The sequence below is a fragment of the Carcharodon carcharias genome, chromosome 21 (assembly GCF_017639515.1).
Source record: "Carcharodon carcharias isolate sCarCar2 chromosome 21, sCarCar2.pri, whole genome shotgun sequence".
Classification (NCBI taxonomy): Eukaryota; Metazoa; Chordata; class Chondrichthyes; order Lamniformes; family Lamnidae; genus Carcharodon; species Carcharodon carcharias.
The window spans coordinates 14,270,516-14,284,930 of NC_054487.1; the positions used below are offsets into that span (position 1 = coordinate 14,270,516).

The window sequence follows — 14,415 nt, forward strand, 5'->3', positions numbered from 1 at the left end:
GCACCCGGAAGTGGAGGGAAGGGGTGGGGAGAACCTGCTGAAAACCAGCCCCCACCCTCACTGCCATTCCCCTTCCCCCACTCCTCTGTGACCCCCGCCCTGCGATCACCCTCCCACCATTGCTCACCTGACCTGGAATCCAGTGAGGATACTAGGCCTTGGATGGGTGTTGAACAGGCAGCAGTCACCAATTCCCTTCTGGCCTCGAGATTTTGGTGGGTGAAGCTGCTGCCCTTGGGGTCCTTGATCCTGACGAAGGCCCGCCACTGTCCAGTTAATTGCCTGAGAGGTACTTAACACAAGTGGGCCTTCCCAAATAGAAGTGATCCGGCAGGCGAGACTCTGGTCACCACCATTAAACTCCACCCAAAGTGAGTGAACCAATACATACAGATATTGGTCATGATCAAGGCCACTAACAAACCTGACCCACTCAAATACCGGTTACAAAACAAAAACCACAGTAATAAAAAGAAACAACTTATTCTGTCACCATAATATGACTGTCTATTTGGAATAGTGGTGCCTTTATATACTAAATAGAAGGTTGCCAAATCATGGACATAATCACAATTATACTCTTAAAATACTGGTAAAAATCATGAGATCCCATGTAGAAAAAAACCAGAATTTGATCTATTCCATAGATCAATAGCAATTCAGTCGCCCCGATCATGGTCATTTCAACAAGTAGGTTACAGCATTCAACGAGTGTGAGGGAACACCAGTAAGATTTTTGGAATCCATTAGCATCACCTTTTAATTTATCCAATTCTAGGAGCAAGTGATTTTCAGCTTACTCAGCTTGGGAAATGGTAATAAAAGCCAAAAATGCTGGAAATAATCAACAGATCAGGCAGAATCTGTGGACAAAGAAACGGAGTTAACATCACCTGAAGCTCTTGCTTCTGTCCACAGGTACTACCTGGACTGCTAAGTATTTCCAGCATTTTCTGTTTGTATTTCAGATTTCCAGCATATGCAGTATTTTGCTTTTGCATGGCAAAGTGGTCATTGGCCAAAAAGGGCAAAAGAACAGGAAGGAATTGATCAACGTCCAGTGATACTAGCTTACATGGTGTCTCACTGAAGTCTGCTGTGATTTGGCATTTAGCCTTTGTCTTTTTGCTGTCGTGATTTTGAAATAGAATCAAGTACTGATTCATGAAGACTGTATACTGTATATTGTGCACAAGTACAATGACTTTGTGTCGTTGCTATTCTCTGCATCGTATAAAGGGAAGTGGTGGCGTAGTGGTATTTTGGTGGTATTATTGCTGGACTAGTAATCCAGAGATCCAGGGTAATGCTCTGGGGACCTGGGTTTGAATCCCGCCATGGCAGGATTTATTGAAATAAAAATCTGGAATTAAAAGTCTAATGATGTCAATTGCTGTTATAAACCCATCTGGTTCACTAATGTCCTTTAGGGAAGGAAATCTGTCTTCCTTACCTGGCCTACATGTGACTCCATTCCCACAGCAATGGACTCTTAAATGGCCTCTGAACAAGGGCAATTAGGAATGGGCAATAAATGCTGGTCAGTCCTATGAGTGAATAAAAAAAACAAAAACAAAAAAAAAAAAATCCCCACCACAGTCGGTACATACTATAATTACCACCTTATTCGGTCGAGAATGCACTTCAACAAAAGGACTTTTATATCATAATCTTTCCCAGCATTAAACTGCATAACTTTATCTGTCCTGGACTTTCCACTCCTCTTGGCTTTTAAAATACAAGCTCAGCATCAGCTAATTGTTAATCTGATTCCGATTGCCTCATACTCGGTTCAAGTTGCACTGTGGACTGCGTCCCTTCAACTTGATTTCTCAATTTAAAAAAATCATCCTCAACAGCATGACACAATGACTAGTAAATGCTTACTGACCTACATGCTTAGAACCAATTTCTATTTTGCATTTATTACATGTGAAAAAAAAAATCACCTATCTAGGGCTAACTGCCCATTGTTTCATGTTCAAGTATTCTTCCTCTGAAACTCATCTCTTCATGTTTTACCATCTTTCTTTTCTTCTTGCCATTGATCATCGTGTCCTTCTCTCAAATTCTGTGAACTCTTTCCCTTCCATTTCTTTTATCCATCTGTTCCTTTCCCTTTTGCTTCCCGATTTTCGAAGTTCAACAGCTCTAGGATTCAGCAGGCTGTAAGAAGTGGGGTGGAATTGGGGTGTGACCAAGGTAAGAGAAGTTGGTGTCCAAGATAGAAAGGCAGTCTCACCTTTTGCTTGCTGGTGTTGTTTTCTAGTGCTTCTGCTTAATGAAATTTAAGAAGTTTTGCAACAGCTAGCTCATGTCAGACAAGCTCTAGCTCCTGTCCCTTTCCCCACAAGAGAAGATAATGTGCAATTTCCACAACGGATGGATTTAGTTCACACACTGGAAGAAAACCACCAATGTAGACTGAAAAGAAGGCGGCAACTTTGTTTGGAAGCACGTCGATAAAAAACTGTGCTGGACATTTTTGCATGTCAATAATACTATTTACCCTACAGTACACCTTCTTCAGGACTATATCCCAGATTTCTGTGTTTGGCTTCCATGGGAAGCAAATAGCTCAGGAGTTCCGCCTTGCCAAGATCAGCTGTGAAGGTTCTGAAAAGCTGACTGTTTTTGTGAAAGTCTAAGCAGCTCTTCACGGATAGCTTTAATGAGCGATGTAGAAGATTGACCAGGCGTGAGGTCTTCTGTGCAGGTGGAGCCAAAGCTTGCCCCAGGGTGTGGAGCATTGCTGTGCTGCAGGTGCAAAGATGGTGCTGAAGGGTCACGGAGAGATGTCCTCTGTATTTGAAATAGTGGCGAGACATAGTCCAGGTGCTCCCGAGTGCTTGGCTAAAAAACACAACACAAAAATGCTGATAAATGGTAGTTGTGCAGTTACAACCTTGAAATAAATTAAGTATTAGGTAGCTACTTCACCTCCATTGAAAATTAACCCAAGCATCATATCAAACTTTCCAAACCCTGGTACCACAAGCCATCAAAAAGTGATGGTTTCTGCTTGCCAAATATTTCAAATGCTATTAAAATTCTTTCCTTCCTGCCTCCCCCAGAAGATACTAACTCTTGATTAGGGCACTGGCAAGGTTTCAGAGCCACATCTGAATGTTCATTTGCATGTCTAAGCATCTATTTGAACACCAGGGCTTTCACAGCTAGGGTGTGATTATTGCATCAATTCTGTACAAACCAGAATAGTCACAGGAGAGTGCTCAACAGCAGCCTCCTTACACTGGATGTGCGGAGGTGAACAGTAGTACCCTTCACTGCCAACCTCTCCGAGATTAGACATTGAATCCAATCTGAGATCTCCTGCTCTACATTGCTTTATCAACTTAACAGATTCAGGGAACATAACTTCATCAAATTAGTTGATTTAAATCTGTAGTGTCCCTTGACATAAGGCAGTAAAGACCAAGACAAAGTCTGTAAATACACGTAACACTTGGATGCTGGTCAGCAGAGAGGCTTAGCCTCTGACACTAAAATCCAATTTTAAAGGTACTTTAGAACACTAGCTGAGATGGGAGAAGGTGAGGTGCATTGTTGGTTAGATGCAAGGGCACTCAGCTTACAAAGTGTTATTGGCAGGTACCTTCATCAAGTGAAAAAAAACAGACTGCTTTGATCAGTACTTTTTGCATTTGGGAGGCTATGTAAAAATACCACAAGCCCCTTACATCCCAAAGAATGCTCACATGGCAGCAACTCTCTCACAACCAATAGAATAGCATGTCCAGTGCAATGACAATTTTTGCATCGTCAGGGCTGTACTATAATAAATACATTACTTTTCCAACAACTCTAAATTTCCAACAGCAGTTTGTACTGTCTTTGTCCCCTTGTGCCCCTCTATTCCCCCTTGACTGCAATGCTTCCCTGCTGACTTCTTCTACATGGATAAGCAGCCAACCGACGAAACAATTTGACATCTGTGTCAATTGTAATAACTACAGTCAAATTCTTGTCAAAACTATTCTTGGAATTTATCCCATCCTTTGTCCTACTAAGCCACATCCATATCTCTGGCTCTCCAGTGCATTCTCTCTATATTTCCCAGTTTTGCAGTGTTCCCTCCAACCCTACTGCATTCTGCCTTGCAGCTTTCCTTCCTTATCCCTGGCTCTGCAGAACTCTCTGTACCACATTGCTTTCAGCAAGTACTTGTATTTCATTTTCCAAAGAGAGCAAAACAAGATGTCTACTTACAGGCTCTCTGTTTGGAGCAGTCTGAATTAGTCCATCTTCAAGGCCATAAGGTGACCAACCAGCATCTCCTGCTGGTCCAGGTCTTCCAACACGCATCTGTCCTGGCTGGGAGCCCATTCTACCATCCATGCGGCTCTGTGGCGCTGGATAGGCTTGAATACCTGCGAACAAATGGGACCCAAAACTGGTCATATTTATTACAGTGAAGTTACAACATAAGAACAGTCTGTTCGGCCCACCCAGTCAATGTTAATCTTCCACATGAGAATGAGTCGCAGTCCCAGATGTCTGTCCTGTTCACATATCTCTTTCTTTCAACCATCGATACAAAGTTGACACTAAGTCTGCTTCATTTACCAACTCTGGTAGTACACTCCAGTCTCACAACCCTTTTATGCAAGTTATCCTTTTCACTGTCTTAAATCTTAGATTTAATCTTTTATTCATGTCCCCTCATTCTGGGCTTCCCAATCATAGCAAATAGGCTGTTTCTATGCACTTTGTTTCAATTTGCAGGTTTCTTAAACCAAAACATGGTGTTACCCATTAACTACTTCCTGATGTGTCTCATTTTCTTCCTTACTCATTTTAAAATTGATAGTGTTCTGCATAAGAAGTCTTGGCTCTTGACCTAGGTTTAAGAAATAATATAGTTAATGTGGCCTGCCTTGTATCCATCATTGATATTTCATCATTGGCTGGATGATATTACTTTTGAGGATGTGTTAATTTTGGAGATTAGAAACATTGCATATTATTTAAAAATGGAGGGCAGCATAGATTGATAAATCTCATTGAAAAATTGTACCAGAAAAAAACTCAAGCAGGAATTAAGTGAAAATATGAATCAAAAGCAAAATTAAAAAGCCTCAAGAAATCTAATTTTAAACTAGTGATAAATAGAGTAATCAGAAATGTCATACTAGTTTCAAACTTTGCATAAAACATGGAACTTGGAAATGTAACAGTGAGGAGGATGGTAGCAAGCTTTAAGAGGACACAGATGGAGAGATGGATTGGGTAGTGCATGATAGATGAAATTTAATGCAGAGAAGCGTCAAGTAATGTATGTTAGAAGGAAGAATGAGGAGAAGCAATATGAACTAAATGGTACAATTGAAAATGAGGTGCAGCAACAGAGATACTTGGGAGATCAACTAAAATCAAATAAATCTTTGAAGCTGGCACAACAAAAATAAAAGCTTAGGGAACTGTAGTCTTTACAAATAGAGGCAGAGAATACGAAAGCGAAAAAAGCAATGCTAAACCTCTGTAAATCACTAGCTAGGTTTAAGCTGGAATATTGTGTCCAATTTTGGGAGCCACAGTTTAGGCATGATACCTGTGCTTTGGACAGTGCAGAAGAGATTTAACAGGGTGAGATCACAGATGAGGGACTTCAGTTTTACTAGAGAAAGAAGCATTGCTTGGCTTGAAGAAGATTGAGGAGAGATTTAATAGAAGCTTTTAAAATTATGAACAGTTTTGCTGGGACAAATAATGAGGAAATTGTTTTTGCTGGCAGGAAAACCACTAACCAGAGGGGAGAGATTTAAGATAACTGGCAAAATGAACCAAAGGGAAAATTAGGAGGTTTTTTTCCAAACAAAGCAGGGTTTCATAACTTGGAATGTACTGCCTGAAAGGATGATGGAAGCAGATTCAATAATAGCTTTCAAAAAGGAATTGAATGTGTCATTTGTCATGAAGCTATTAATGTATATATTACAGGAAAGTATTTTTCTTTTAAAACAGAGGTTTAGTCTGTGGGTGTGTCTTAATTGAATTAAAGACAGCTAGTCTGGGTGCTTTGATGTGTATCAGTTATGAGAAGTAAAAGAGATAGCGTACATTTGCATTTTTTGAATAGAGCATTCAAGAAGTGGGGTGAAATCTGGCACCTAGCTAGCAGAGACCAAGCAATATATTTATATTACTAATAAAATTGGTACTATGAAAGGGGTTTTATTGTTAGAAGAGGTGGAGCTCAAAGAGGCTAGTGATACAATGATGATTTACATTCAATAGTTGTGTTAGGTATAACTTCAGCAGTTTTGTGTGTGCAGAGCAGTGGCAATGTAAGATCAAAGCCTGTAAGCCTACCAATGTATCTGCAAAGAGCCAAAAGTGAAAGGAACCTTATTTTGAATTTGTAAGGTGAAAATGCTTTGCCTGGTGTCTTGTTAAATCTATGGGTTGCAGTTGCCTTAATGGAGATTAGTTTAGGAATTTGTTACAAGTTATGATAGTAGCAATTTGTAGCCATATGCATATATTTAACTTGTGTAAATTAGTAAATGTCTCACGTATTTTGATATAACACCTCTCGAGAACTAGTGGTCTGATTCCTAAACTTAGAGTTGTATCTCAAGCATACCACTTAAAAATGTAGGTTATAACAGTTGTTTAAAGTTTCCCGCTGGGGTTTTTAAATAATTTGGCTTTACCATAAGGCATCATTGAAAATTCAAAGTTTAGATGTCCATGGGGGAAGTGGGGAATAACTGAATACCTCTTTCAAAGTACTTTTACACACCTTCTTCTCAGCTGTGATTCTATGATTGCAAGTAGAAGATCAATACCTGCTTGTCATTCCTGTGCTAAATTTTTTTGAAAAAAAAAACAACTGGGACAAATGTTATGTGCTGACAGCCTCACCGTTATTCTTAATGTGATAATCCAGGCCACAAAGAATGGTCACAATTGAATGAGGTACCGGAGGAATGTTGGAGCTTGGATCGCAACCCAGCAAGCCATAGTGTCTTCAGGACAGGAGCGGGTGAGAGGGAAGGAGAAGAAAAGTGAAAGCATGTGCGAGATGGTATTGCATCATGCAGGCTAATTTTTACAGATTTAACCATTGCCACTGCTGTTTCAGGGACATCTAATCTAATCTAACATAAAAGATGCTACAGCAGGTTTCGTACTTCAGTAGAATCCAAATGTAATCCGTAGGGAAAAACAGAAGAGGACGGAGATATTCACCAACTGGAACAAGGCTGAAGAACAAAGTAAGTCACCAGCTGCAGTTGCAAGCAACATCAACAACACACTCTTCTCTTCCCAGTCACTCATGGTTTCTTTGCTTCTTTTCTTTTTATGGTGTTCTGATTCACTGCAGGTTGTCCAACAGCTGCAACTTGAAGCTACACTTTTTCTAATTCAACCTAAATGAATTTAAAGCCTTAAAACAGCTGTCTTCATCATCGCGTAAAATACACTTTTAATGGCTTGGGAATTAAAGCAGTGTTAACAACGCAGACACTAGACAGAACAAATATAATCTGAGGGACAGCAACAATAATAAAATACTGTATGCAGAACCAAAGTAATTTAAGAAAGACTGCAATGTGCAAATGCTGCTTGGGGAAACTACAATGCAAATGGGCTGAAATAGCAAGAGTCGGAGCAGTAAGAATGCACAGAAACCAGGGGACACTGCAACAAACAAAGGAATGACAAAAGGTGGCTGGCTATATTATGGAAAATATGAGCTGTGGGTTAAAACCTCATGAAGTGTTTTGTCACTTCTTAATAATTAAAAATACAAACTCAGCTATCTGCTTCTGAACTCCAACTTCCTGTATGAAAGACAGAAGGTTCCTTTATTCCTTACTCTCCACCAGAAGACAATATATCCGGGACTTAGCACACCCTACTGTCAGGTTTTATATAACAATTCTTAACTAAAACATTCTTTTACAAAAAAAAAGCATAAATGTCAAACACAAACATTAAACACAAACATCACATCTCCTCCCCTTTAGCCAGGAACAAATCAGTCAGGTGGTTTGCAGATTCGCTTTGGTCTAGAGAGGAGTGTTGGCTTAGGTATCTCACTTTGTTTGTTTAGAAATGGAAGGTTTTGCTGTTCCACTGGTTTCTGTTCAGCTTCAACAGTTGCAGCCACAGGTGCTACATGTTTGTCAATTGAATCAAGTTGGGTTTCACCAACTGGAAATGTTTCCCAGGCATCTTCTACTGAGTGGAGATCCCTGGAAATTTGGTTCCTTAGATTTGGCTTCTCTAATCTGGTCAGTGTGTCTCTTCCAGATTCCACAGGACGATTAAACATCAGAGGTCCTCGATTCTTGATGATTCCTCCCAGGTGCCACTTTGGTGTCCCACAGTAATTTTGGACCAAAAAGACTGATCTAGATTAAACTCACGAGCTGGTTTACTTGTGACATGTGACATTTTCTGATCAAGTTGCCTTGAACCAATCTTTCCTTTCAAATTCAGACACAGCAAATCCATTCTGGTAGGTAGTCGTCTTCCAAACATCAGCTCAGCAGGAGACACGCCTGTTGTTGAATGTGGAGTGCCACAATACATCATCAAAAAGTTCTTTAGCTTCAACTTCCAATCTGTTTGCATCCTCCCCTTCAAAATGGCTATTTTGAATGTCTGGACAAAGTGCTCGGCTTCACCATTTGAGGATGAATGGTAAAGGCGAGATGGAAATCTGCTTGATCTCATTGTTTTTCAGGAATGTTTGAAATTCACATGATGTGTACTGTGTGCCATTGTCAGACACAATTTGCTCCAGCAATCCAAAAGTAGCGAACACATTCCGGAGAGCATCAATGGTCTTTGTTGAAGTAGTCAACTTCATGGGAATAACATGAGGCCACTTTGATCGGGCATCCACCACAATCAGGAGCTTATGTCCAAGATGTGGTCCAGCAAAGTTCGCATGAAATCTCTGCCATGGGTGGTCAGTTCTAACCCAAGGATGTAATGGGGCAGGTGCAGGAGAAGACTTCATTTCTTGACATGGAAGGCAATCACTGACTATGTCTTCGATGTCTTTATCAAGGTGTGCCCACCATATATGTAGACAAGCCAATGCTTTCATTTTGACAATTCCCATGTCACTCATGTTTGGAATTTTGGAGGAATAACGACTCTGATTCCCCATAACAAACAACCGTCTTGCAGAGTCAGCTCAAATCTACGCATATAAGGTTTAAGCTCAGTAATCACTTCTTGAGGTACACACTAACCCTACACTGTATACAGGTAAACTCTGGAGAGCACAGCATCCTTCTGCATTTCAGGTCAAATTTGATCCACTTTAACAGGTAGCATGTCTATCTGGTTCACCTTTAAAGTAGTGACCTCACTTCAAGCTGTGGAGCTGTGGTGTAACAGAAATCTGGAAAGTGCGTCCGCATTTCCATGATTCTCTGTAGAGTGAAATGTAATTTCGTACATGTAAGTAGATAAGATCAGTGCCCACCTTTGTAGGCGTGCAGTGGCAAGTGCCGGGGTTGTGACTTCGGGCTAAGCAACCAGGTCAAAGGCTTGTGGTCTGCAATTAACATGAATTTACACCCATACAAATATTGGTGGAACTTCTTGACTCCATAGATTAGTCCTAGAGGTTTCTTCTCAATTTGGGCATAATTTTGTTCGGCCTTGGACAAGGTGTGTGAGACATGTGCAATGGGCCTTTCACTGCTATCAGGAAATGTGTTGGAGATGACAGCTACAACGCCATATCCAGATGCATCACAAGCCAGGCTGACACGTAACTTTTCATTGAAACGTGCCAGGACTTTAGCAGAAGTGAGCTCTCGCTTGAGTTCCTTGAAACTTTCCTGACAGGCTTGTGACCAATCCCATTTTGCATTCTCCTTCAGCAGATTATTCAGTGATGCTGCCTTGGTAGCCAAACTGAAAATGAACTTGCCGTAGTAATTCACAAGTCCCAAAAATGAATGAAACTCCTGAACATTTTTGGACTGTGGTGCATTCACCACTGCCTCCACCTTTCTGGAGGAGGTTGAGGCGCCAGTTTCGTCGATCATATGTCCCAGGTACTCTACTGAGGGGTTCAGGAACAAGCATTTGGATTTCTTACAGTGAATGCCATATTTTTCCAGGTAACCTTTAAAGTCACAATGTTGCGCTAATTTTCTCAGCTCAGCCAGGACTGGGAAACTGACTCACTTTCATGCTGTTCTCTTTGGTGAAACTTGAATCTCTCGGCAATAATTACTGGTCTGGGATTGAAGTGCTTTTTCAAAACGTTCACAAGCTCTTAAAAACTTTTATCTGCTAGCTTGTCAGGAACAATGAGATTTCTCAGTGGAGTGAAATTTTTCATTCCGATGACTGTAAGAAACACTGAGGCCTGCTTTTCCTCTTCAATCTCATTCGCGATGAGAAACTGATCAATTTGCTCAACATAAACTACAAAGTCCATAGTATCTGGATCAAAAGCCTCTAAAGCCCCTAATAATGATAATCACATACTTGTCGCCATTTGAAGTACTTTGTCACTTCTAACAATTAAGAATACACACACAGCTATCTGCTTCTGAACTCCCAACTTCTTGTATGAAAAACAGAAGATTCCTTTATTCCTTATTCTCCACCAGAGGGCAATACATCTGGGACTTAGCACACCCTACTGTCAGGTTTTATCTAACAATTCTTTTTAACTCAGATGTCCTTCTACAAAAAAAAAACAAACATTAAACACAAACATTACACCCCACACCAAACTTTTATCGGCAAATATAGATAACACACCAAGGCAAAAGAGGGAATGACACAGATCTGTAGTGATGTTTAAGATCTTTTTGCAATATTGAAGAGCAGGAAGCTCTCCTGGTATTTTGCCCAACATAAACCCTTCAATTAACACAATTCAAATTAACTGGCTGCTAATTTGATTTCTGTTTCTGGAGCCTTGCTGAGTGCAAAATAGCTGCCATAAATGCCTGATGAATAGTCATGGTACTTCAGAGTATTTATTCACTGTATGTGAAGTGCTGTGTAGCTTTTCTGAAGGATACAATGAGGTACTATGTGACTTCAAGTCCATCTTCTTCTTTATACTTAAGGTTCTTTGTCTTTCAGCAGTGACTCATTTAAACCCAAAACTTGTTAACTTAAAGTTTCCTACCTGCTATGATTGTTAAACTGAATGTGCCTCGTTTTCGCTACACACTAGTTTCTCGTATTATCCATTGCATTACCCTTTGCCTTCTGTCTGGCAAACCAGTGATAATTATAGCAGTGATATTTGTATTAACACACTTCTCCTACCTCTGCAATAACCAGTCCTCTGATTTCCTGTAGTCCTACAGGAATTCTTGGCTTCTATCAAGACCCATTTCCCTTTTCTCATATGTCCCCTATTTTCTCAGACTGCTGTAGAGTGGGTGGGTTAAAGGGGGTGTGACGGAGAGAAACAAAGAGGCTGGGAAGGGGGGAGGCAAACAGAGGCACACTTGCATTTCTATCTTGCCTATAGAGACAGGGAAGAGAGGGAAATGGGGAGAAAAAGAGGGAGCTAGGGAGGAAAAGAGATGGGAGAATTGGAGGGGTAGGAAAAGAGAGGGGGAATGGGGGAGGAACAGACAGAGGGAAACGGGGAAGGAAAAGAGAGAGAGGAATGGGGGGGGGGGTTGTGGGAACTGGGGACGAACAGGGGCTTGGGGGAGAATGATTGAGTGCGAGAAACTCTGATACACAATAAAAGAGTATGATCAAGTGAGAAAGCAGTGTATACTGAGAGAGTAAGTCCAAAGACAGGCCTCTATTTTTAATTCCAATCTTGCTTCAAGCTATGATAACTCAAGCGCTGACCATATCGCCAGACTGGATGCTTGTCATCTTCCCAACACAGTTTTATCAATAGCAAGAGAAATCTCCAAATGTGCATTTCAATTATCATTGCAGTAATGTGCTGGACTGAACAGCAACATAAAAAAAAACATCTAAGTGTTGGCATTGGCATCTTATGAATAAAGACTAAAGAGCAACAGACTGAAGCCTTACTTTGGCAGCAAAATGATGTCTGATGGGAATTCTTGGTTGAATTGGGGAAGTTGCCAACTACATGAAGAAATGTGAACTGAGATGATGAAAGGAGCATTACAAGGTCACCAATATGATCTGTTGAAATGCCAATAGCTCTGTTCAGGTGCAGTAAATTCTTTCCCATCATCTTTGGTGGTGAGAATGTAAAACTCACTACCATATGCAGGGGTTGAGGTGAGTAGCATAGATGCATTAAGGGTAGGTAGATAAATACATGAGGGAGAAAGAAATAGAAGGATATGTTGAAAGGGAAAAATAAAACAATTTGGCTCATGTCAAACAAACACTGACATGGACTGTTGGCCAAATGGCCTGGTTATGCACTATAAAATTTTACTTGATAGTAAAGTATCACTGCCTTACAGCAAACCTAAGCAGTTAAATGGTTAACAAAACTAGGAATACAATTAAAAAGCAGAGAAGGTTGAGAGTTCAAGAATGTGGAGGAGAGACCTTGCTGTAACCTCCCATGAAATACACATTCACTGAATATCAAGTAAAAACAGTCCAAGCAAAGCCCAGTTACTGCTGATTCAAGGACTGATAATATCAACTGCCTATCTTATAAATATTTATCCTAAACTTAGGTTGCTCTGACCCAATCCATTAAACACAAATCCACATAAGGTCACCTTCACAAAGTCAAATCTTCTAAAGCTATTTTCCACAGACTATTGATGACATGTTTTCGGTGGCTTTGTCTGGTCTTTTAATTAGGAATTTTGCACTAATTTTCTAGAAATTAAGACTTTGGTTTGTTGCACCTTATTGTGTGTCTCAGATGTCTCAAAACACTTCTCACACATTGAACAGCTTTAAAGGACAAATAGCAACTTGAATTTATATAGTGCAGTTAACGCAATAAAACATCCCAAAGCGCTTCACAGGTGCATTATAGAAGAATATATGGCAAAGTTGGTAAGTTTAAGATTTTGTTCTTAAGGGATAGTTGTGGTTGGGAATGTAACACTTCTTATCAGCATCATCGATTTCCAGATCAAGTGTAACACAATTAGATAGTAAATCTTTCTCAATTCCAAATAGACAATGTATTTCAGCTCAAATCTACATGACTCATCCCTAACTTTAGCACTATTGCTTCTCTACCCTGCATACTAGCTACAAGGTTGATCTCCTGGGCCCATGAACAAAAGGTGACTATAAGAAACTGTTTTACATACAAAGCTCAAATCTAATGAAATCTAACATTGGGGGTGAGGGGGTGCAGACAGGCATTTATACGCCCACAGGCATGATTCTGAGATGGTATGTTGCCGCCCTGGTGCCATGGTCAAGGATGTCACTGAAGAGCTGCATATCATTTTGAGGGGATGGGGGTGAGGATGAACAGCCCGAGGTCATGTTTCCACATCACTACGATCAACATAGGTAGAAAGAGGGATGAGGCCCTACAGGCAATTTTAGGGAGCTAGGAATAAGATTAGAAAGCAGGACCTCAAAGATAGTAATTTGTGCTAGTGAGCATAGAAACAGGAGGATCAAGTAGATAAGTATGCGGCTGGAGAGATGTTGCCGGTGGAAGAAATTTAGGTTCCTGGGACGTTGGGATCAGTTCTGGAGGAGGTGGGACATTTACAGGCCAGATGGAGGGTGTCTCAGAGCCAGGACCAACGTTCTCACGAAGCGGTTTGATAGTGGTGCTGGGGAATGTTTAACAAGTAGGACGCTCGAAAGCAGGATCCAGCCTTAAAAAATAGAAACAAGGTGCACAGAGGATTGGGAGAGACAGATAGCTCTAACGCAAGAATCAATAATGTTTTAGGTGGGGTCAGACAAAGAGTGGCTGCAATAAGGTCTTAATTAGGTTTACAGTGCATGTATTTAAATGCACAAAGTATGGTTATTAAGGTTGGTAAGGTGCAGGTGCAGATAATCACTTGGGAACAAAATGTTGTGGCAATAACAGAGGTTATAAGATAGCAGACAGGGTTGATGAGGGTAATGCTGTTGTTGTGGTGTACACTTCCAAAAGGAATTTGATAAAAGTGCCTTATCACAGGCTTTCCACAAAGTTGGAATAAAAGGGACAGCAGCAGCATGGATACAAAGTTGCCAGAGTGACAGGAAACATAGTACTGGTGAACGTTTGTTTTTTTTTGGACTAGGGGAATGTAGACAACAGGGTTCCCCAGGAATTGGTACTAGGACCACTGTTTCTCTTGATATACACTGACTTGATATACACCTTGACTTGGGTGCAAAGGACACAATTTCAAAATATGCAGGTGAAACAAAGCTTGGAAGTATCGTGAACTATGAGGAGATAGTAATGGACTTCAAGAAGACATACAGGCAGATGGAATGGGCAGTCACACAGCAGATCAAATT

The 14,415-nt window shown here is 40.6% G+C and overlaps 1 protein-coding gene across 2 annotated transcripts in view; it reads right to left on the reverse strand.

Moving 5' to 3' along the window:
- Nucleotides 1-1,515: 1,515 nt before the first annotated feature.
- si:ch211-1e14.1 (UPF0606 protein KIAA1549) overlaps nt 1,516-14,415 on the reverse strand; it is a 325,462-nt gene continuing 312,562 nt past the window's right edge. For both annotated transcript variants that reach the window (XM_041215470.1, XM_041215469.1), the window contains 2 exons: nt 4,231-4,391; nt 1,516-2,853 (listed from right to left, as the gene is read on the reverse strand). In XM_041215470.1, the coding sequence (XP_041071404.1) occupies nt 2,602-2,853; nt 4,231-4,391 (413 nt within the window). In that variant the 3' untranslated portion in view covers nt 1,516-2,601. The remainder of the gene's footprint in view (nt 2,854-4,230; nt 4,392-14,415) is intronic.